The sequence below is a fragment of the Siphateles boraxobius genome, unplaced genomic scaffold (assembly GCF_051911475.1).
Source record: "Siphateles boraxobius isolate OS27281-9 unplaced genomic scaffold, OSU_SipBor_1 20, whole genome shotgun sequence".
In the NCBI taxonomy this organism is placed as follows: Eukaryota; Metazoa; Chordata; class Actinopteri; order Cypriniformes; family Leuciscidae; genus Siphateles; species Siphateles boraxobius.
The window spans coordinates 20587936-20613328 of NW_027508811.1; the positions used below are offsets into that span (position 1 = coordinate 20587936).

General features: G+C 36.5%; 1 protein-coding gene across 10 annotated transcripts; it reads left to right on the forward strand.

Moving 5' to 3' along the window:
• The first annotated feature begins 89 nt into the window (after window positions 1–89).
• letm1 (leucine zipper-EF-hand containing transmembrane protein 1) lies at window positions 90–24631 on the forward strand. Of its 10 annotated transcripts, XM_077237413.1 has the most exons (17): window positions 204–435; window positions 8477–8534; window positions 9249–9729; window positions 14640–14783; window positions 14926–15063; window positions 15269–15472; window positions 16624–16743; window positions 16831–16962; window positions 17085–17255; window positions 17337–17462; window positions 18136–18168; window positions 19579–19713; window positions 19800–19993; window positions 20269–20301; window positions 21411–21549; window positions 21670–22738; window positions 22903–24631. In XM_077237413.1, the coding sequence occupies exons 1-16, from the start codon at window positions 357–359 to the stop codon at window positions 21820–21822; spliced, it is 2340 nt and encodes a 779-aa protein (XP_077093528.1). In that variant the 5' UTR covers window positions 204–356; the 3' UTR covers window positions 21823–22738; window positions 22903–24631. The 10 variants fall into 10 exon arrangements, with proteins under 10 accessions (XP_077093532.1, XP_077093537.1, XP_077093533.1 ...); XM_077237416.1 differs by lacking the exon at window positions 18136–18168 and having other exon boundaries at window positions 164–435; XM_077237417.1 differs by lacking the exons at window positions 18136–18168; window positions 20269–20301 and having other exon boundaries at window positions 90–435.
• Window positions 24632–25393: the final 762 nt, after the last annotated feature.

A 25393-nucleotide genomic window follows, 5' to 3' on the forward strand; every position in this document is an offset into this window, starting at 1 on the left:
ATCTGAACTCTAAACAACATGCATAGTTGGTCATTTCATTTTGAGTTTTATGAGCCTATTCTTCCAGGCTCGCAGCGCTTGCTTCATCGTTTCTTCTCGGTCAGTCCTCCTGTCACCACCTTCATAGACAGCAACTGCAACACGCCCCCTGCTGGCCGAGCTCGAGCCACAGGAACACGGAAGCAAATGCCGAGCCAGCGCTTGCAAACTCATCGCTTGAATCACCGAGGAGGACACAAGGACATGAGCCAAGAGCTTGGGACTATGACTTCTGTGGATAGTTCATAAACCGTCATCGTATTATCTCTGTACGTCCACTCAGCGCCTTTTCATCCATCCATACAGACAGAAACAGAATGGCATCGATTTTGCTCACCAGGTCTCGGACTCCGTTGATGAAAACATCTAGGTCATTAAAGAACGAATTCAGAAAAGGTAATACAGTTTTTTTAATACATGAGAGAGACCAGTAAGTGGTTAGTTATATTGTTTTGAACACGACGATTTGAATGGATAACTAATTCTATCTGCCTTTTTATTTTGAAAAACGCAGCGAGCCTTGTAAACTGTCAAATCTGCGTCACGCCGAAGTGATAACGTAACAGGCTTACAGACAGTAACGTAAGCCTAAACAGTTTTGTTTTATTTATATACGCCTCGTGACTAACATTCTCCTGATTTATTTACTGTTATTCATTGCTGATATTTCCAGCCATTTCACGTACACGGCAAATATAATGTATGAAAAGATTTCCATCCTAACATTGAAGTCAGAAAGTTCACGACCTAAGTTAGCCACTTAGCTTTCAAACCTGGCACATACGATTATTGAACGACTGGTGAAGTGAGAGGCTTAAGTGAATAGCTAACCAGCTAAACTAGCCTCACAGATTAAATCAGTCATAATCACCGAGAACCCTCCAACCTAAACGTTTTCATGGGATGCGTCCAGTATACTGGTTGTACAGGCACAGATAATGGAGGCTCACTGTAACCTAGTGCGTATGTGTCTGTGTCACACGTGCTTGCGCTTTTCTGTGTTCATGCTCTGTTACTGTACATTTCTGGAAAATAACAGTGCTGGAACCGTTGTTGACCGGTGGTTGGTTTGTCTGCTCATTGTTATGGTTTACATGCGAGTCGTTTCCACACTTTTGAAGAAACGTTTGAGTTTGGTTTTATTATCGAGCGGAGCGCCTTTTTTTAAGTTAGAGACTGAATTATAGTATTGATCATCAGTATGTTATTTGCAGGTGTAGCCATTCGGACGCTCCTGTCTTAGAACGTCAATGCGATCAACAGAAAGAATACATATATTTAATGCTTATAAACGTGTTTTATATCGTCGTAATTTATGTGTATAATGCAGTTGTATATAATTTTAGAGCCATACATTGTTCTCAGGCTGCTGGAGAACAGGAGCTTGTAGCCTTGTTGTGTGGCCTCCTGGAGGTTATTTGAGGACAGACTGCTTTTCCGTTTGGCGCAGACAGCAATGACTGCTTCCTTATTATAGACCTGTCAGAGTAAAGCATCTTTCATATAAACAATATAATGACATCGGTCCATTAGCTTGACAATACTATCTTAGGCCTATACATTGATTGCACTGGTCAATGGTTACTAAAATTGGTGGGAACATTTTGATTCAATCTTTTTAATTCATTCTGTTCACAGAAAAAATCAGTGGGCCAGGCATAACAATGTGATAATATCATATTAGTGAGTCATTAGCCCCTAAATTAGCGTGTATAGAACTACCATATTGACTTTTACCAATATATACACAAATGCGTTGTTCACAGGCAACATCTTTTTACAGGTAAGATACCATTCACATATCAGTATCAAAATACCGGTAGACTCTTAGATGTCATATCTTTGAAATTACTTTTAAATGCTGTGTTGTTTTCTTCATCCATTTGGATGAGGAGAAGTGCTTTGGTTTCACTATTTGTTCAATTTGAAAACATTGTTTTTTACCTTTTTTTTTTACTCAAATCTGGCAGATGAAGATGATAATACAGAATGTGTTTTTCTCGTAAGACATGAGACACAATAGTTATAGTACTACAGTTACTGTAGTACGCAATAGCAACTGCAGAACTGTGCTGATGAATTGAAAAGAAGGCAGGGTCTCGGATTTAAGACAAATTAAACAATTATTAGCAGTGAAGCTTACTGTAAACAGCTCAGACAGAGCTTTATGATTGGCCCAAAGCAAACTTCTTATTTTAGCGCGTTCTGACCTCGTACATGCTCATACCTGTGATTCTATTCTTAGTTCACACACAGCATTAGGCCTATATGGGTAATTAACTGGTAATGTTACAACTTCACTTTCTTTCAGGAAAATGGCCAGAACAGGTTTACCTGCATCTTTGAAAAGGTCCTGTTCACTCATGATTTCTAAATGATAATTTACCAGTAAAGACTGTATGTGAAAGGGGTTATAGAGTCACCCTACCCAACACGGTCTCATGAGAAAACAACAGTTATCTTTATGAATTTCTACGATGTGATTTCGATTTAAAACTAAACATTTTTAGAAAAAAAAGGTCCACTCCTAAACCTAGCCGTCAGTGGGGCGTTAGCAGATCATATGAAAGCATACAAATGGGATCGTGCAAATTCACCACCAATTTGGGAAAACGTGAAATAAATATGAGCTGCCAAGATTGTTTTGCCATACCCCTATTACTTACTGTCCCTCCTCCTTTTGTAGTTCCTCTGCTCTTTTTTGAGTTCTCCTTCCTTTTTGGAGCTCTCTGGCCTGCAGTTATATCTACTTGGTAACAGATTCTTATGTTTTAAAGACACGCTTCAAAATGGAGAGGTGTCAGTGAACGAAGAATATAAGTCAGTCCATAAGAAATAAATTTGGTTAAAACACACACACACACACAAAGAAACCATCACTAGTTTCAGGGAAATAATGCTATGTTTCTTTCCACAGTGACCTAAACACTCTAATAGTGAATCGGAAGAATACAATCTGTTTTTTTTTTATGTGGTTGAACCAAATTGCAAAACTTTTTATTTAGTAACACTTCAGGTTTCATAATCCATCATTTATAATTTCCGTGATTAGACATTTGTCTCGATATAACCAATAATAATACTTTTAATCATTACAAATTACAAATCAAAGCATATTAAAAAATGTTCAATGTAACCTTGATAAATGCATGCATCTAATTTAGATTCAATTTAAAAATTCCGTCATACTGTTCACAGTTTTCTTTAAATTAATGATGGAAATTGTACAGTACAATTAAATGGCAATAAACCACAAACCTCTAAGCCTTGCAGCGGAAGCAATTGGCTTCAGAATTATACCTTGTCTAAATGAAATAAAGCTAATGCTCTTTTGCTTATTTTCCCAACCGCAGAATTGCTGCCACAATCTGTAATTGATTTCGAAACATACTTGAAGTGCTTCCTGAGAAACCTCAGTAACTCCCATGTGTGGACTTTTTGTATTAACTAGCCTGCAGCAGTGTGGTCTGACAAATGATTAACAGCTTTGCATGACAGCCTTTAAAGTAGGGGTCTGATCTGGATGTGCATTGTTAGGTAAACAAATGCTAAATAGCTTTCATTACATTGAGCCATTGGATTGATAATGATTATCATAAAAAAAAAAAAAGAAGCTCAACCTGCCAATAAGCATGACAACACTGATTAGTAACCAAATTAAAAAATATTAAAATTGGCTGAAAAGTTTTAATATTTTGTTCATGTTTGTTCAGTGTTTTCAAAGCAGAGTTAACTCAGAGATACATTTGCAATGAAGTCTTAACCTACATTGTGTCTTGCCAGAAGTGGGGTTTTCTTATCAGGACACTAGCTCAATCCACAGGCTTCTACCAAGCTGTTTAAATGTTCCAGCACAGACTGTGACTTGTCACACACAACAAACACGAGAGAGAAGGACACCCGATGTGAACAGCAGTCTGCAGAGTTTGTGGGCTTCTGTTGAATGAGTTGACTGTCCTGTTATTTATAGGTTCAGGGAATCAATGGACTAAAACAACCATCACTGTAAGTTTGTTCATTTGCATAGAGATTATGTTTATGCACTTGTTCCCAGACATAAATGAAGTATATCTGTAGGACTTGGTATACCCTCCACTCTAGCTGTTTTATCACACTCTCATACAGGGTTCTCACAACTTTCTCACAAAACTCATGGATCTGTTGTGCTTATGTAGTTTCTATAGCATACCTATAACAGAAAGGAAGATTTGTGACCACAAAGTTGTGTTCGTTTAGTTTCTCCACCCTTAAGCCTGGAACACACCAAGCCGACGGTCGGCCGCCGGGCAATTTTTGTGCGTTTTCTCGGTGTGTTCCGGACCGTCGGCTGAAATTGGTCCTCGTCGGCTTTGTTTCGGCCGATTCGACATGTCGAATCGGCATCGGGCCGTCGGTGAAAGAGGGAACTCTGATTGGCTGTTCAGCTTAGTGAACGAGTCAGTGCACAAGAATATTAGCAAAACGGCGAGCAAAGAAGTAAAAACGCTACAGATAGAAGGCTGTTCTTATGTTACATCATCTTACCTAAGTGTTCCTTGACAAATATTTCAATATTAACATGAGCGGAGTGGAATAAAGGAAGTGTTTAGCAGGATTGATATTCAAAACGGTAAGCACACACTGCTTTGTTTACGGTATGTGACGTGTATCTGCAGCCTGCCCTGCAGCGTCGATTTCCCTTTTTGAATGACGAATATAGACGCATATATCTGCAGAAATAGACAGTTGTCTCATTTACACGCAGGCACAGAACACGCATGCTAGCTGACAGTAGGCTGTAGTTCTCTCGGTGTGTTCAAGTGCAGCTTTTTCCCCCGACGCGAGGCGACAACACAGTCGGCTTTCATCAGCGCTAGTTTGTCGGTGTCGGTTTGGTGTGTTCCAGGCTTTAGTCAACACCCATGAGCATTACAGCTCTCCAAGTTCAGGTTCCTTCAACATGTCATCATTATATGCAGGCCGTGTTTGATTTTAAATTTACAGTCCCTTGATTCTTTGACTATATTCTATTCTGTTCTATTCTATTCTACACTCTTATAAATAAAGGTTCTTTATAGCATATATGGTTCCATGAATAACCTTAAAGGGTAAGTTCAGCGTTTTACAAGTAAAGCCCTGTTTTAAGATTGTTTCTGATTAAATCGAACGGTTAAGATTAAAATCTGGACACATGCTGCTGTCCTGAGAATTTTAGGTTTTTGTGTTAGCACCCCCCCCATACAATGGTTTCATAGGGGCCCTGGAACAATCATTCGTATAAACGCATTAAACTTTAGTTTACAAAGACATGAAACTCACCGAGTGGTCTGGGGTGTTCACTTATATGCTCACGCAAAAATCGTTGCAAAAGATGCATTCCAACAGGTGTTTTACCGTTCGTTGTAAAACTTTGGACCTATTTTTCCAACGTCTCACAACTGGACATTCTTCCAAAAACTACGATAAAACCTGTTGGAAAGAATTTTTTGCAGCGATTTTTGCGCGAGCATATCAGTGAACACCCCAGACCACTCGGTGAGTTTCATGTCTTTGTAAACTAAAGTTTAATGCGTTTAAATGAATGATTGTTCCAGTCCCCCTATGAAACCATTGGATAGTTGGGGGGGGTGCTAACACAAAAACATAAAATTCTCGGGAGAGCAGCATGTGTCCAAATTTTAATCTTTACCGTTCGATTTAATCAGAAACGATCTTAAAACAGGACTTTACTTGTAAAACGCCGAACTTACCCTTTAAACATTAGTGTAAACTTTCTACTGCACAAAAGGTTCTTTATAGTGGAAAAAGTGTTCTTTAGATTATTAAAATGTTCTTCACTTCAAGAAAAAAAATATTTTAAGAACTGTTCTTTTATGGCCTCAGTTTGAAAGCTCTGTTTTGAAACCTTCATCTTTAAGAGCATACTATTCAGAGAACTTAGTTGTCTACATGCAAATACAAGAAGACTTACGAGCGGATAGAGATCGCAGGCCCTCAGCCAGAAGTTGACTGACCTTGAGATGTGAGGCCAGAAATCCTATAGAGCTAAAAATAGAGAGAGAAAGTAGACCGAAAGCATTTATTCTTCAATGTGAACATCCTGGCTTCAATAGGATTAGGCTGCGCCATGGGAACATGACCAAGGGTGCTACACGTGCAACAAACATTATGGCAAGCAAGACCAAGATTAGGCCTCACCTGGGCTTTGGAACAAAGGTCCCATGCCATAGTACTAAAGGTAAGTGGGATGAGAATGGATTAATTATGGAGTCTGGCCTCCTCCTTTGTCTCTGATTGGATAAGTCAGAGAATCATGAGACTGTTAAGTATATGTAGTAGAGATTGCATGAGGGAAATGGTTCAGGAGGAAGTCAGATTTGATAAATTGCTGTATTTCAGGGAAAGGGAAATGTATACTTATGCATGTGTGGGATACAGACAGAATGGGTGAGAATAGCTTTACTGGCTTACTCCAGATAAGGGAGTTTCCTGAAGCTATATTTACAGTAAGTAGAAGGACATCCTGCAGTTATAGTCCACTCCTTCACTTTTCTTTTTTAAAGAGGTTCATCCAAGAATGTTAGATCTATCAAATCTCACTTCCACATATTTAAACTTTACACATGACTCTTGGAGTCATGTAAGAACTAATGCCGTTTTGCATCACTCACATCAGAACTAGCGCAACACACCTGGCTAAAAAACTGTTCGGAAAACACAACCCAATATCTCTGGGATCGGATAAAGTGTTTTATGGTAATGACAAAATAAGCAGGAACTTTATCAGGTTTAGGTCTTTGAATAGACATATGTCATTCTGATCTCTTGGTATAATAAAAGTTGATTAGGTTGAAATGTAATCTTGATCTGATAACTCATCTGGGACATCCGAGTTTTGATACAGGAATGTCTGTTTCTCAGGTGAACACATGCTTTCAACAGAAAATGGGTTTCCTAAAAAGTAACAGTGGGTTAAATAATGAGATATTTGATGACTATAGATTTAACTATCAACAAAAAATATAGCACTTTAGCATATGGATTTTGTAGTGGTTTCTAGCAATCCACTTCCACAATGCAATTCCCTTCACTTCAAGTTCTGTGGTTTCCTCGTATTGGATATTCAGACTTTACCCTCTTTTCTCCTGCTGAAGAGCTGTTACTAACTTTATCTTGAGTTAGACATTACTTCTGTCTGCTCACGTATCTGAGTTTGTCACAGATGTCGAGAGTGCTTGTGAAATGCTACTCTTGAACAGCTGATTGTGTGGTCTTATTTAACTGTACTGTATAACATAAGCATCCATCCAATGAAAAAATGCAGTGTTTTTGTGAGGTCTGTATCCTCAATACATGTAACCTGTATTGAGATGTTGTTTTCAATAGCTGGATAAAATAATTTTAAATGAGTCATATGCAAGCATAGGCTGGTGCTCTTACAACTTGACAGCAAAACCAAGTAATGTATTTTGTTACTGCACATTCCATAGCATAACAACATTAGATCAATGAAGATTGAAGAGTAAAAATCTGAGCTTTTTAGGAATTAATAAAGCCAGTGGGTTTCAGGGGGTCGTCAAAAATATTTGAGAGATTTTATTTTTTACAGAATGTATTTTAGGGCCGTCAAAGTTAATGTGTGTTAAGATTAGATTTAAGATATATATTTAAAATAAATTTAATTCTGCTTTAAAAAAAAAGATCAATTGATCAATTGCAGTTTTTTAAAATCTGTCTAAAGATGTAGTTTATAACAGTGAGGGTAAACAACAAATATGCATATAGTTTTGTAAACAGTTTTATTTTCATAGATTACAGATAGGCTACGCTCTTAACTTTATAAAAAAGATAATTTGCTTTAGCACAATGCCAGTTATTAAATTTCAGAAACACTTAAATGCAATTTTGTTGTCTTTATAACATTTTCTTAAATATCAAGAAAATATTTTGAAATCTCAAGTTTTTTGGTTCCTGGAATTAAAAAGTTTGAAAACCCCTAAATTAAGGGTTGTTGATGTAAAGTTGAAAGTATTTTGCATATTAAAGTGCCTCCATTGCTCTTTTTCTGAAACAATCACGCCTGGGATCTTACACACCTTCATTTGTGTGTCCTTTTGATTGGCAGAGCAATTTGTTTCCCTGGCTCTGCTTGCAGAAGTGGCTGTAGTTCAAGTATTTACTCTGTCCTTTTCCATGATCCTGTGCTGACATGTAGCCTCTAGCACTCATTATGACCCACTTATGTTATCATATCATCTTACCATGTATAAACACCCATATATATTACAAGAGCAAGCTTAGGACACTGGTTTGTACCTTCAGATGTTTGGGCATGGTGTTCTTGGAGCTATGTAACATTACTTTGTGGGCCCATCCTTATTTATAGTAGTCTCATATTTTTACTGTGTGATATAGTTATGATATCTGATGTTTTTTCTTGTCTCTGACTCTCTTTCAGGAAAGTTGTCAGAAGGCGTATGCTTTAACTGCACCGCACTGCGGTTAGCCACAAACAGGTAAATGGAACTGAACATTAGGGTCAATAACATTATGCACAATTTTGTCCCAATCTATTTTTGAAGAAATACATTAAAAAGTTATTTTTTTACATACAACGGATTGAATACACCTTTCTATAATGAGCATGTAATTTAAAAAATAATAATTATGTAATGATTTTTAAAAAAAAAAAGATACTTTAAATAAGAAACTTAATCCTCTTGGAGGTGGCGGCAAGTCAAGTAATTGAGTAATTCATTCAAACGATTACCGGTAGTTCAAATGGCTGATTCATTCAGTCACTGAATCATTCAATGAACTGATTTGTTCGAAATGTCAAGTCAAGTCAAGTCACCTTTATTTATATAGCGCTTTTTACAATACAGATTGTTTCAAAGCAGCTTTACAGAGATAACAGGAAAATAATGTTGTATTAGTATTGTTAAATGTAAAATTAAATGTCCCCAACTATGGATATGTGGATTCATTCAGTAACGAAGCATTACTTTGTGTTTCAAGGATACATAAAACAGTGTCGTTTGGAAATTTCATTGACAAAATAAATCAAAAACTTAAAATATTGTGTCTAAAAGTAACTTTAAAATTGTTTATTGAACTCTTTTATTGTATTCAATCAATAATACATATGTTGTACTGTTTTCTTTTTGATTCTTTCAAACTAGGACTTTATTAAAAGATTGTATTGACTGATGAATGATGTCTGTTTTCAGCAGTCATGGTGTTCTTGGAGGCAGCATGTGGCCTCATGCCTCATCTGGCCTGTACCTTGACAATTCATCAGCATTTCAGCAGCGCTTGTCCAGGTCACCTCGCCTTTACTGCGCCATCTTCGTACCTGACCCTGCCCTGTCTGTGCACACCCACTCCACACATCCCAGAACGCTAGCCTGGCCACAAAATACCCCAGTGCGGTGGGTACATACTACAGGCCGTCTCCATGATGATTCAAAGGTAGAGCGTTCTTTGCGTACACTGAAAGATCGCAATAAAAAGCTTGAAGAGGGAGGACCGGTGTACAGTCCGACAGTGGATGCAGAACCTGTGCGACGGACAATACGTCAACGTGTGATTGATGAAGTGAAGCACTATTATCATGGGTTCCGTTTATTGTGGATAGACACAACCATCTCTGTGCGGATGCTCTGGAGGGTGCTGAACGGACACATTCTGTCACGCCGGGAGAGGAGACAGGTATACAAAATGAAACATGGCTGACACCTCAAAGGCTTTTTAAAGGGGTTGCCACTGATTCTAGTGTGTAATTTAGTAGCATCAATTCACAGAAATAAAATTTCAATTAAAAGAAAAGTTCAAAAAACTTCAAAAATAATTCAGAAAAAACAGAAATAGAGAACTTTTAATAAAACAGAGAAAGACAAAATAATGAAAATTGTATAAATAAATAAAATCATTAAAAAATAATTAGATTATTGTTATTTTTTTTTTTTACATTTATTTTGTATTTATATCACGTAAACTATTGTTCTATCTGCTATTTTTGTTATTTATAGTTAACTTTCATATTTTAGGAGTAGGGTCTTCCACAAAGGAATCCTTATTTTCGGGTGTCCTTGGCATCAAAAAGTGGAAAAACCCTGTCTAGAGTGTCTGAAAGATAGCCATTGGATGACTGAGTTGATAGGATTGCACCTTCCCAATCAGTCTCACTCCGTGCCAATATGTATTAGATAATAACTGTACCCTGACTCCTGGAAGTTGCGTAGCAGCTAGCCAATCAGATTGGAACATTAGACAAAGTTCAACTCTGCTCAAATATCTTTAAGAAAGAGTTCATGACAGCATGATTGTCAAGTGCTTGAGTGTGGTAATTTGAAAGTAGATATCAGACACTTTGGTCCATAACTGCAGTACTGATTTACGAAATGCTAGTATTTGCGATGAAACTTCCTCCACACATATGAATGGGTTCAAATTTGGGTCTGTAATTATTTAATAGAAAATACAAGGAAACTCATATTGTACCACCCTGGGCTTGAGTAACGCTTGTACGCATAACTGTCTTTGACCTGTCAGTGCTTATGTAGTTTTTCATAGTGTAATTTAAATGGTTTGTTTGTCTGTCATTGCCCTGTGGTTTTAACCCAGTTTAATGTAATTAAGTCGTATATAGTAGGATTTGGAGTTGAAGGTTAGAATTCTTCCGTAGTTTAATCCCAGTCCTATAAAGCCTGCCTGGATCTCTTCTATAGCTTAATGATTTAAATTAGTGCCCTGCTGAGTCTTCAGGGAAAAGTCAATAGAGATTACTCTGTAAGTCGAAAGGCAAGTGGAAACTGAATACATTCTAACCAGCACACATTACTACTGGGATTCCTGAACCTTTTAAAGGGTTAGTTCGGCCAAAAAGAAAAAATGTACTCACCCTCATGTCTTTCCAAACCTGTAAGACTTTTCCTTCCATTGACAGCTTCCATTCAAAAAGTTAATGAAGAGAATGTAAAACTAATTCATATTTTACATGCCCAAATTGTCATGAAAGAGATAATCGCTTAATACTCTGAACAGATTTAATTTAGGCTTTTATTCGTATATAAACATCAACGCACACATCAGTTGTGGTAAACGGAAGCTCAAGCATGTTCACTTGATGTGCAAGAACCATTTAGGTTCATTCTCATGTTATGCAGCACGTTTGAGCTTTAGCAAGAAACTCGTTCTCGTTCCAAGAAAAGTTCTCGTGCTTCAAGCAGGTTTGGTTGAGCTTCTATGTTCACTGATCAATGTTTGTATGTGAATAAAAGCCTAATTTCAATCTGTTAATCATATAAAGCGATAGTCTCTTCAGAAAATGTGGACTAAACTGCTCAATTCATATGGATTAGTTTAACGATCTCTTTATGAACTTTTTGAAGTGTCAAAGTTGTAGTTGCGTAGCTGTCAATGGAGGGACAGAACGTTTTTTTTAATCAGATTTGATCAAAAATTTCTTAATTTGTGTTCCGAAGATAAATGATAGTCTTATGGTTTTGGAACGACATATGGGTGAGTAAATGATGACAGAATTTTTATTTTTGCGTGAACTATCCCTATAAGATGATGCTTTTGGGTCCAATTTAACAACACTTTTGAACAAAACTAAATAATATTTAGATTTTGTGATAAATATATTTAATTCCGTCCACTCATTAAAAAAATGCAAACATCCATCCAAAAATGTTAACCATCCATCCATCTAAAAAATTATTTTATCCAAAATTTCAACCATCCATCCATTAAAAAAATTCAACCATAATTTTATTAAAACCTGCAGACGCCCTCTAGTTGTTACTTGTTAGGTGCTGATTTGAAGAGCTCTACTTTTGTTATTTTAACTTATTAAAAGAAAATGACATAAGATAGTTACATAAGACAGGTGTGGTTTTCTATCATGACCTCCTTCAATCTGATTAATGTTCTTCCTACTCTTCGTCTCTCCATTTCTGAGTAGTTTAATGATTGATAGATCGATACAGCTCACTTTGGCACCTAATAGGCCACTTGCCCAGGCTGACTCCAGTAAAGCGATGCCCCCCTGAGATATGTTGTCCTTAGGACAGAAGTAAAAGTGAGGTTAGTTGAGGCCCATGTGCATTAGCTTTATGTTCATTAGGTGCTATTACCTTTATTAAACTATCAAAATTTCAACCTGGCACAATAAAATAGGTGAAAAAATAAGCCTATTAAGGACTTTGACATGGGCCAGTGAGAAACTACTCAGATCACCATATTAGTCTTGGCAACATGGGCAAGCAGAGAAGCTCACATTTTAAGAAAAAAATCAATATAGTCTATACTGCTGGGTCAATTTGATTCAAATGTTTGGGGCCAGTTCCATTTTCATTTATTTATTTATTTATTTTTGATATAGGAATTTATACTTTAATTCAGCAAGGACTGATTAAATTATTCAGAATGTACCCTAAAGGCATTTATAATGTTATGGAAGATTACTATTTCAAATAAATGCTGTTATTTTAAACTTCCATTCATCATAGAAAATGATCACAGTTTCCCCAAAAATATTTAGCGGCACAACCGTTTTTAACATTGATAATAATAATAAATGTTTCTTGAGCACTGAATCAGTATATTATGATTTCTGAATGGCCATGTTACTGCTCTTTTGTATTGTATTTGAGTTTTCAAGCACACAGCTGATTGTAGCCATCACATGTTTTATTACACGTCGTCTCTGTTAGCACAGTGCTAATACCTTCCCAGCCTCAAATTCTCAGACCGTCTCATGACTCGGCCTGTTGTAAATTGACACTCTAGTGACTATCTATAACCGTATGAAGCCTTTATTGCATAAGTCACTACGTACTGGAAATGTTTCTCATTCTCTCCGAACAAACAATCTATCTTTGGGTTGCTAGGATATTAATGCCCAACATTATCCATTACATTACTCCTATCATTTCTCCATAGCCATGGCAATATTATCGAAGAGTTATGTTTGGTTTTGGTGATGGTTATGAAGCTACAGAGATAGAAACACCAGGTACAAAAATGTAGTGTTCTGGAAAACGTTTTAAAAAATCATTTGCTGCAAGCTCATTTTAAAGGGGCCATTTTAACGAAAGTATCACTATTATTGCTTATACTTTGTAACATAAGTGTTTTTGTTGTTGTTTTTAAAGCTCCAGATTTGCTGTTTGTAGGGCTATAATAATAATAATAATTGCACTGTAAAATGGATGTATTATTATTACTACAAGTACAACTGCTAATACGACTAAATTAAAATATTAATCAAAATGTTAAACATTCCTGTTGTATACTTGATATGTAATAATGAAATAAAAAATTTAAATGAGTATTTATGAAACCATCATTATTATTTTACAGTACAAATGTAAAATTAAAATGCTATTATTTATGGCTATAAATGTTAAACCATCAAGCTTTTGCACGGGCAAGCACCTTTCACATTTTTTTCCAAAAATCTACTAACTTAAAACAAGCAAAAATCATATTATCACATTCCTAAAGCATTGGTAGATATTTTTTCTACAGCATTTGATCTTAAAACATCCACAGCTAGTGTAATACTCATGTTTAGGTAGTCATGGTTCGTTGTTATCAAGAGCTTACTGAAGTTTTCTTTATATTTTGAGCTCTGTCAACATTAGAATTGCGAGGTATGCTAATGCCTCCGCCTCAGCTAGCATCTGTCTCACCTCACTCTCGCTATTCTTCTGACCTGCTTCTTCCTTAATCCTGCCTATTCACAACTGGCCTCGCACAGCGTGGGTTCCTTTAGCTTTTGATGCCAGTCATCTACCCCCTTCCCAAGCCCTCTGTCCTGCTCTCTCCCTGCCTCTTCCTTTGGAATGCCCTCACTCCCTTTCTCCATCTTCACTCACTCTTTCCCTGAATATTTCACACTCCGGGCCTCCCTGTTTTCCTCTTCTCTTCCCCCTCACATGCTCTCTGTCTCTCTGTCTGTGGTGATATACATGTCAATGGGCTAAACACAAAAGCTCTTTTCAGGCCTGCCTGGTTTAAATTCTTTCCTATAGGGCCGCTGACACACAGGTGGAATAAGTAAAGCAGGGACCCCTCTTATAAAGCTGAAGCTCCTTTGTTATATGACCTCTCTTTTTTTAAATTCATCATGTTTCATCAACTATTAGATATGATGCAGGAAGTCAGTTCATGACATATGGAGTGGATGCACCGATGTCCTGACTTTGTTGGTTTCTGGTGGTATCATCATGATCTGTCCTGATATTTCGTTTTATAATTTTTTTTGTTGCTGTTTTGTTTTATATGAAGTTCTAGAGCTGTCAATTTTGTTTTACTTTTTGGTGAAATGCAGGAGGAGTGAATCATACCTAAAAATGTCCAGGTCATGTTTAAACAAATTTAAAAAAAATAATAAAAAAATAGCATAAATAAAATATATTTACATTTTTTACATTTATGTTAAAAAGTATTCTAACACAATGATTTATATTATATTATTTTTAAAAGCACCATTAGGGTTTTTACTTCACTATTAGGTCTAGACGTTAGGCATACCACCACTGATCAATAACTACGTTTCATCACTTAAGCAGCCATCTGCTAACATCACTGCTGTCTTATGTTAATTGCAGTTCCTGAGGACGTGTGCAGATGTCTTCCGGCTTCTGCCCTTTTTGGTCTTTATCATCGTTCCATTTATGGAGTTTCTGCTTCCTATTGCAGTGAAGCTTTTCCCAAACATGTTGCCTTCCACTTTTGAGACTCAGTCAATAAAGGTATGCTGACATTTTGAGTTTTAATCCATAAAAACCTTAATTGTATTTCTGTCTTAGTCATGCCTCTTATGCCAAACCTATGTGACATCATATAATATCTCGCTCTCATGCTGTGTGTGTGTGTGTGTGTGTGCTTTTGCAGGAGGAAAGACTGAAAAAGGAGCTGAGAGTGAAGTTAGAGATGGCCAAGTTCTTGCAGGATACAATTGAGGAGATTGCCCTAAGAAACAAAGCAGCTAAAGGCAATGTAACCGAGGAGTTCTCCACTTTCTTTCAGAAGGTAGATGATGGTCACACATGCTCAGCTCTTATCCTAAAAAACAACTCTGCTGCTTCTCCATGTGATTCAAAACTCAGCTCTGTATTGCCCCCATGTGGTGATTCTTATAAAGTGCTCTTAGACGAGACGATAGTCATAAGTGCTATGAATGAGAACTTCTTTTGCTGCTAACTCTCTTTCTCTTCCCCTTCCTATTCCCACCCAGATTCGTGACTCTGGAGAGAGACCCAGTAATGAGCAGATCATACGTTTCTCTAAGCTGTTTGAGGATGAACTGACCTTAGATAATCTGACACGGCCGCAGCTGGTGGCCTTGTGCAAGCTGCTGGAGCTGCAGTCCATTGGAACCAACAATTTCTTGCGCTTCCAGCTTATCATGAAACTCAGAGCCATCCGTGCAGACGACAAGGTTAGAACCTGTCCTTACTCAGCCAAAGTTGTGTCAAGATGGGTCAAATACTTTCTCATTGTGATCATTATTTATATCAATTACAGTATGTCAGTTTTACAGATAAGTAAATGATCATCTAATCAATTGAAATAATTGTCCAGTCTCCGTGTTAGATTATACTGTACTTTTTTAATGGGAACATTTTAGGTTGGTAAAAATTTTTGGTCTCACTTTAGTTTAATGTCCAATTCTTGCTATTGACTAACTAGTAGCTATGACTTTTGCCTCAATAAACTCTTAATTACTGTTCAATAATAGTTTGTAAGGTAGTTGTTAAGTTAGGTATTGGATAGGATTAGGGATGTAGAATGTGGTCATGCAGAATAAGGAATTAATATGTGCTTTATAAGTACTAATAAACAGCAAATATCCTAGTAATATGCATGATTAAGCAAATAGTCAATAGTGAGTATTGGACCCTAAAATAAAGTGTTACCAATTTCTTTTTAAAGACGTCTCCTATTTCACCAAGGCTGCATTTATTCGATCAAAAATACAGTAAAAACAGTAACATTGTGAAATGTTATTCCAATTTAAAATAACTTTTGTTTTTTAATATTATTTTAAAATGCGATTTATTTTATGTGATGCAAAGCTGAATTTTTAGCATTATTACTCCAGTCTTCAGAGTCACATGATCCTTCAGAAATCATTCTAATATGCTGAATTGGTGCTCAAGAAACACTTCCTATTATTATAAATGTTGAAATCAGTTGTGCTACTTTTGTGGGAACTGAGATACATCTTTTTCATGATTATTTGATCAATAGAAAGGTCAAAAGTAAAGCATTTATTTCAAACAAATCTTTTTGTTTCATTATAAATGTCTTAACTGTGTCTTTCAATCAATTGAATGCATCCTTGCTGCTTAAAAGTATTAATTTCTTTAAAAAAAAAAAATCAAACAGTAGTTTGAGTTTTTTCAACAGCTACTCATAGTGGGCACATTTGTGAAACTTCAAAAAGGAATCAAAACCATTAAAGTACTTAGGTTTTTGTGTCATTATGTATTTGGTGTATAAGAGTTCAGAGCAAATTAAAACAATTATAAGCAATCGTATTTGCTAGAATATCTCTAGCTGATTTCTTTGCACGTGTGTGTTTGACAGCTGATAGCAGATGAGGGAGTGGACAGTCTGAATGTGAACGAGCTGCAGTCAGCATGTCGTGTGAGAGGGATGAGAGCTCTGGGTGTGACGGAGGAGAGACTTCGAGAGCAGCTTAAACAGGTAACACATGCTCCACATCCCTCTGTTATTATTACTCCCCAGTAATACGTCTTCTCATCATATATTTCACATTTCTGATCATGACAGTGGTTGGAGCTTCATCTCAATCAACACATCCCCACATCTCTTCTGCTGCTGTCCCGAGCCATGTTCCTGCCAGACACACTGTCCCCTGCAGACCAGCTTAAAACCACACTACAGAACCTGCCAGAGATTATGGTATGCACACAGTTCTTGCCTTAAATATAGGTTAGGTTCATGAAAAATATAGTCATACATACAGTCAGGGCCTCAGATGTTTCTGGTGAAATTAGTGTGTTTGGTCACGTGTGCTTTCACAGGCTAAAGAAGCGCAGATGAAGGTGGCAGAGCTGGACTTTTCTAAAGTGGATAACAAGACCAAGCTGGAGGCCACGCTACAGGAAGAGGCAGCGATCCGAGCGGAAAACAGAGAGCGGGAGCTGGAGAGACTGGCAGATGCTGCAGAGAAAGTGAAGGAACTGGCCGCACAGGTCATTACAGTCACTTTCAGTCTGGCAGTGATACCTGTTATATAGTTGAAATGTTTATGAAAGGTTTATATATGTTTCCAGGAGGGTGAGATGGTGGAGTTGGAAGCAAAACGACGGGTGGATGCTGAACATTCTCTTTCCAGCGTAGACGTGGCCATCCATTCAGAAACACTACGAGATACTGCACCAGTGCTGGAGGGTATTAAGGTAACAAAATGACACAAAGATAGTTTCTTCTCTTAAATCTGCTTAAACTTTGGAGATGTGTTGTTAAAGCTTTTATTAAACATTATTAACAAGAAACAAAACCCAAAATATTTACTTGAAAACACAATGTGATGATGAACTTAGTAAATGTGCAGAATTTGGGGGTCAGTATTTTTGTTTTATAAAGAAATTAATATTCAAATTCAGCAAGGATGCATTTTATTTTTCAAAAGGGACAGTAAAGTAATTTAAAATGTTACAAATGCTGTTCTTTTTAACTTAATTCATCAATGAATCCTGAAAAAAAATATCATTTTCCACAAAAATATTTAAACAGTTATTTTAAATTAAAAACATTTCACAATATTACTTTTTTGGCTGTATTTTTGATCAATTTTTGACTTTATGTTCCAAACATTAAAACAATCTTACTGGCCCCAAACATTTGAATGGAAGTGTTCTTTATTAATGAAATGTTAAGCATTATAAAATAATATGAGTAATGTAAGCTGACAATAATTCTGACGGTGACATTAAGCTCTGCATTCGTCCTTCATACCTTCTCTGGTGTTACTTATGACTGTGTTTGTTGTTTGTTTGCTGTCATGTTACAGGAATGGCTCTTTCTCTGTTATTATGTGTTGTGTATTATTTTGCGTGTTTATTTCTCCAGTTCGAGCAGTGGCAGAGGTATCTGCGCATTCAGGTTAGATGCAGAACTCCCCATCTGGAGACCACCACACTGATGCTCTGCTCTCCTAGTCACTTTACTGTGTGCTTTTCCATCATTTACAGTTTCATAATCTGAACTGTTGGTTTAGGGTTAGGCTTGTAACGCTTGTTCTTTATAGCATAACAGGCACAAAAATGAATGAATCAAATGCACATTCTGTTGTGAATACAGTGATTTGAAAGAGCAGAAGTCTTGTGTGGTTAGGCCTGCGTCCTCCTTTCCACTTCACTCCAATTCTCTGTCCCTTTATGAGTATGTGTGAGCCTGTAGGACAGTGCATATGTAAGATGCAGTAAATCCTAATGGTTTTTTGTCTTATGTGGCTCAGAGGCCCACTACATAAGCCTTACGATGTGTTTCAGTTGGTTTTAGTGACCTTTCTGTAATCACTTTTGCTGAATGGAAGACCTTCCTTTCCTCTGACTGATCCTCTTATAAAAGAGAAAACGCTTTATGTCTCTGCATCAGTGTTGGGGAGAAACTAAACAACACTTTTTAAAAAAAAAAGTGTGACCTGTAGTTCAAATGTTTTCAAACCAGGGTTGCTTTTCCAATAACAAGTTACACTACCATTAAAAAGTGTGGGGTCAGTAAGAATTATTCTTATTTTAAGTGTTATTATTTTATTATCATATAAAGTGACTCCAACCCCAAACAGTGGTGTGTATTGCCATCAAGCAGCAGTGTAGATTGACAAATTTTTATTGTGTTGTCTTACAACAAAGCAAGCTGAGGCCATAATCAAATGTTTCCAGCAAGAATAAATGCAATAGTGAGAGTTTTCGTCATGTAGGTATTCATCAGTTTGTGCACAGTTCATATCATAAATGAAATGCTGCTGTTTATCATCATGTATTAAAATCAGTTATATAGAACTTTTGTATACAGTTTATTGTATATATCTAGATTAATTATTGTGTATAAATTTTGTTTTAAATGTATATTTAGTGCTATGCCATTTAATCAAAATCCTCATAGGTTTAGTGCCAAATAGTTAATAAAATAATAATTTAATAAAGCAATCTTTTTTAAGGGTCGCTTAACAGTAGTTAAACTACCGTGTAGCTTGAATATTGGTGACTATAGGGAGCTGAACCCACAGTGATTTAAGCAAGGTTTTGGAATAGATAATGATACTATTTAGTTATTTTATTTTGAAAAATAACTTTAGCTAATTAAATAAAAAAGTTACAAATAATTTCCATCCATTTTATATACATTTCATCCCTAAAAGTATTTGTTATAGACTTTATACAAATTCTGCCATTTGCACCTAAAAAGTCTAATCACTGATTCAAAGTTTCCCCAACACTGCTGTGCATGTATGTAAATGTGTGTGTTCACAGGAGTGAGTGTTTATAGACACTGTGTGTCATTTTTCAGGGGGAGGAGATCACTAAGGAGGAGATTGACACGCTGAATGACGCCTGCACCAAACTGAAGGAGCAGAAGAATCTCCTCACCAAAGAGAAAGAGGAGCTGGAGGACCTAAAGGATGATGTGCAGGAGTACAGCGAGGTGTGTCTTCCATCATCATTAACAAACGGTTCATTTTCATTTCTGCCTAAACATTTAAACGTGTGATCCACTGTTTCTCTCTACAGGACCTGGAGGAGATAAAGCGAGAGCTATCCAAGATGGGACAGGAGAAAGTGGTGGAGGAGTCTAAGGCAAGTAAACATCTGTCAAAGCGAGTCAACCGCATGATTGGAAGAGTGGATAAGATCATCACTGAGCTGGAGAAGGACAAGGTGGTGTTAGACGGACAGATGGACAGCAGCACCACACCGCCAATTGGGTAAGAGACTTTGATTTGCTGAAAGCATTGAATTGGGCAATTTCTTGTTTTAAAATTAATTAATTCATTAATTAATTAATTTATTTTTTAATGGTAATTTTGGATTCTGTGTGAGCGCACAGGAGTATTTACATTACATCATCAGTAATGCATGATGAGAAGTTGTAATCAACACAGTAAAATGGTGGTGGAAGAGAATGATCTTACAGGTTGTAAACACAAACCAAAAAAAGGGTTCCCAGTCCAAATAAAAATCATTTTTTGTTGTTTTTTAGATTGTTCTTTGAGAAACATAGTGACTTGCCAAGGTAAGCACAGGAGTGACCTCTCGCCTTCTGTTTCGTTTCCTCATCCAAAGAATTAATTTGAAAAAATATAGATTTAACACTAGGGATGCACCGAAATGAAAATTCTGGTCCAAAACATGAAAATTCTGGATGCACTTGAACGAAAAAAAAAAAAAAATTTGTGCTTTTTTTTTTATGTATAATTGTATTAATATTAGAATTTTTAAGAAAATTCAATAATTGTAATGATACTAAATAGATAAAGTAGTAAAAATAAAATAAAATCCACACTTTTATTAAAGTAACTAAAATTTGAAAGAAAATATATTAAAAATAAATATCAATATATTATTCTTTATTCTGTTCTTTGCAACAGAATCAGATTTAACAGATTTATTTTTTGACCTATTATCCATGATATTATCCATTATATATTATCAGAGCATTTAAGCAAAGCATAGCAGGCAGTGCATTAGTGAACAAGAGGGTGGCGTCATTTTACCAGGGTTGCACAAGCACAGCTGTTACCACACTGTGTTACGGTACAGTAAGGCTATTCCAAACAGAAACAAGTATACTACTACATAGTACCAAAAATGCCATTATTTGCCTATCATTTCCGGCCGCCGAAATTTCGGAGCATCCCTATTTAACACAAATACTAAATATTTTAGGGTGTTTAAAGTGTGATTTAATTTGATTGAATATTTTAATCCATCATCGGTTTGCTTGTCATTTCTTTTACTAGTCCTGTTTATTTCGTTAATGCTGGTTATTATGGATTTAATAAGCTGTGAGATTAGGATTGTTCTCTGAAACTTCCTCTTGTTCATTGTTCTCAGTGCTGCAGGTAAAACACGGATCACTTATTTTAAAGCCTTTATTTTAGTCCTCTGTGAAACTACAAATAAGGCTTGAATGATTTAGTGAAAAATTCACAAAGATTCGAGAATCAATTTCTAATTACAATTAGTATTAACTCCAAAAGCACTCGCAAGCGTCTCTCCTGGGAACCCTGCACGGCTGTCTTGGCATGCGATTGGTTGATCATTGAACTTCATCCTCCACCATCTTACCCGCTGTGTTATCAAGCAACTGTTTCCTGTATGCAGTGTGTTCTTGTCCAACAGGGAGAATCTGATAAGCATCAACGAGCTCATTACAGTCATGAAGCAGATCCAGAGTATTCCTGAACACAAGCTTCTCAGCATCGCAGACGCACTCGACGAAAACAAGGATGGCAAGATAGACATTGATGATGTCCTCAAGGTAACAAGATGGGGCTTCTTTGGTCACTCATTGATTTTCCTTCTTTTCCTGTTTGGTTGAATCAGCTTTTTAGTTTGGCTTTGACATCTATCTGGCGTGTGTGTAATCTGTGTATGCTAGGTGGTAGAGCTGATCGATAAGGAGGACATCGATATCTCCACCAGCCAGGTTGCAGAGATCATGGTGATGCTGCAGAAGGAGGAGAAATTGGTGGAGAAGGAGAAAGCCAAGGAGAAGGTCGAGAAGGAGCAGGCAGCTAAACTCCAAAACTAGACTTACAGTGTAGGAAATGGAAGAGATCCTGAAGCAATTGAAACTTTTTCAGGTCTAATAATATGTTCAGATTCAGAGTTAGGCTAAAAACAGTGCTGACCTCATATATATGAGCAAACTTTGCTTTGTTCAAATAAGACTATTGTATAATCAATGAATTGAGGGAAATGTATTTATTAGAAGGCAAAAGTAATTTAGTATGGAGCCCTGTACTGAAATTGTGGCCATGAATTAAGAAAAATTTACCAACATTTGTTCCCTTGTTATGGGTAAATGATGTTGTACTAATTTGTTCCCATGATTTATTGATTCGTTTCCTAGCTTTAGTTAAATAGGGGCAACAAAGTAGTACAAAGTGGAACTATTTAATAAGGTGGTGGCTACGATATCTTACTTTTCCCTCAAACGTCGAGATGGGAAGATAAGAATGTTTGTTCATTTGTTCTCGAAAAAGCCCTCTTAAAGGTGGAGTGAGTCATTTCTGCCCCACTACTGGCACAAAAAAACTGTTTGTATGAGCGGACTTGTTGGGCTGTACATAATGCCTCAGCACAACCAATAGCATGAGTTTGGGGAGGAATTATCAGTCACTTTTGTGGCACCGAAATTGCACACTTCAGCTATAAGATTGTAAAAAAAATTACTTTAATAGTACCGTAAATTTACACCCTGGCAGTGATGTCATTTCCTGAGATCTGAGGTCATTTCCTCTCTTTTGCACATTACATCACCTGTCACCATCATTCCACTGCTCATTCAGTTTGATTTAATTGCATTTTTATTTATTTTTTCAGTTCACTATCTATTTTCATGAGCTTGTTGAATGTTGCTCAGAAGACATTGATATCTCTCTCATGTTTATTCAGTAACCAAAGAAGGTTTGTTGCAGATTTTATGCTTCATTTAGATCAGGGATGTCCAAACTCAGTCCTGGAGGGCCACTGTCCTCCAGAGTTTAGCTCCAACCCCAATTAAACACACCTGGACCACCAGCTAATCTAGGTCTTATAGGCTAGAAACTTCCAGGCAGGTGTGTTGAGTCTGGCTAGAGCTAAACTCTGCAGGACAGTGGCCCTCCAGGACTGATTTTGGACACCTCTGATTTAGATACATGTAAATACACATTCGAGCACTGCAGCTTTATGTCAAACACCAAAGGTCTGAAATAGTATTGGGATGTATATCTTCAGCACTTGAGATTTATTCAGGGCAGAAGTTTTTGCACTGACTTGAAGACGGTAGCAGAGTTAGATTCATAGTTTTTGATGTGCGTTGTTTATTCAGCTTTTATCTTGGGTTGATTTCAGCATCGCATTTTCATTTGTGGCCTTAGCATTCAAAAATCCCTAATAAATAAAATATAGCTAAAATAATATTTAACAGTTCAACATTGCTGGTGTTTGCATTGTATGCTAACAGTAAATATCTGTTCAGTGGGCGTCTCTGTTAGCTGGCTTGGATTAATGATAGTGTTTGTGAATGTTTGTATGTGTGAAAGAGTACCTTGGAACCTGAAAGGCTAAAGATGGAGGTCAGTGCAGACAGAATCAGGGTACAGCTCAGTCATCCATTCAGGATGTGGCCTGGATGATCGCTTATTCCTTACATGGAGAGAGCGGCAGCAGTTGTTCTCATTGCAGAGCACCTACACTGAAGTGTAGATCAGCATGAGACTCGCACGCTTACTGGTGGCGTGAGTCTGGAAGCATAGTTTCACAGGGCACATAAGGCCGGGAATACATCATCTTAACCCTAAACATGTCATGGCGAGGGACCAGCATGTCTAACCTCAAAGCACAGTTCCTGTGCTGTGTCTCAGACAGTGTCTAGTTGCCTATTTCACATTGTGTCCCTTAAAGGGATAGTTCACCCAGAAATGAAAATTTGGTCGTTCCTATCCTGTATGAGTTTTATATTCTGTAGAACACAAAATGAGATATTAAAAAAAAAATCTCGCTGCTCTTATCCATAAGACAAAAAATCTCATATATGTTGAAAACAACATGAGAGGGAATAAATGATGACAATTTTCATTTTTGGGTGAACTATCCCTAACTTACCTGGGGGATGCTTAATTATAGTAACGGCATTTAGGCCTTTAACTATATTCATGAATTAGGATTATCATGCCGTACGATATAAAAAGTCACATGTTTTTTGTTTTTATTGAACGAGTATTTTATGCTATTGTATAATTGCACTATATTCAGAGCTATAATTTTCCTATTTGGCGTGTCGATCTAGTCTCAGGAAGATGCATGTTATTTCTGTTTGCACAGAGATATTTTGGGGAAACTTGCACACTTGAATTTTTAAAGTGGTAGATATATGATGAATTTTTTAGAAAGGTATAAAGACACCTTGCAGATTGTGTTTTGTTTTGCGATTTTAAATTTAAGCTCTCAGATTAATTTATAAAAGATGGTGCATGTGCACATAAGTGACCTAAGACTGAATGGATTAAAGATATGATGTAATTATCCCTGGAAACTAATTTACTGCTTAATCTAATTTAAAGGGATGGAATATATTATTTATCTTCCCCTTATAAGGCCTGTACTTTGTTTCTTAGTATTTTTTTTTGACTTCTGTATTTGTTAGAAGGTTCAAAACCTAAATACTGTTACGCTAGTTAATTTGTAGACTGAAAAATGGGTGGAAATGAGTGGTATGTGCAAAAAGGTTTTTGAAAATCAGTATGATGCAAAATAAGAAATTTATTTTATTGTTCATACTGCCGATGTAAATATACTATTTACATACAAGTGGTTCCAAAGTCAAATAAAATCAAACTGATCTCTAAATTGAATGCTATTTTCCCCTTTTATTTTTGACTCATGCATTTCATGTTTCATATATATTTTGTCTTATTTTTTTATTAATTAATGCTATGCTTTGATATGCTTTGATGCCTTTTCACTCCCCTGCTGCATTATTCACTGGTTATCACTGGCAGCATCTATCTTCTCTGCAGTAATAAAATATTTAATTTGACTTGTAAATTCGAGTATGTGTGTGTGTGTGTATATATATATATATATATATATATATATATATATATATATATATATATACATACATATACATATATATACAGGTCCTTCTCAAAAATTTGCATATTGTGATAGTTCATTATTTTCCATAATGTAATGATAAAAATTAAACTTTCATATATTTTAGATTCATTGCACACCAACTGAAATATTTCAGGTCTTTTATTGTTTTAATACTGATGATTTTGGCATACAGCTCATGAAAACCCAAAATTCCTATCTCAAAAAATTAGCATATCATGAAATGGATCTCTAAACAAGCTATTAACCTAATCATCTGAATCAACTAATTAACTCTAAACACCTGCAAAAGATTCCTGAGGCTTTTAAAAACTCCCAGCCTGTTTCATTACTCAAAACCGCAATCATGGGTAAGACTGCCGACCTGACTGCTGTCCAGAAGGCCATCATTGAAACCCTCAACCAAGAGGGTAAGACACAAAGACATTTCTGAACAAATAGGCTGTTCCCAGAGTGCTGTATCAAGGCACCTCAGTGGGAAGTCTGTGGGAAGGAAA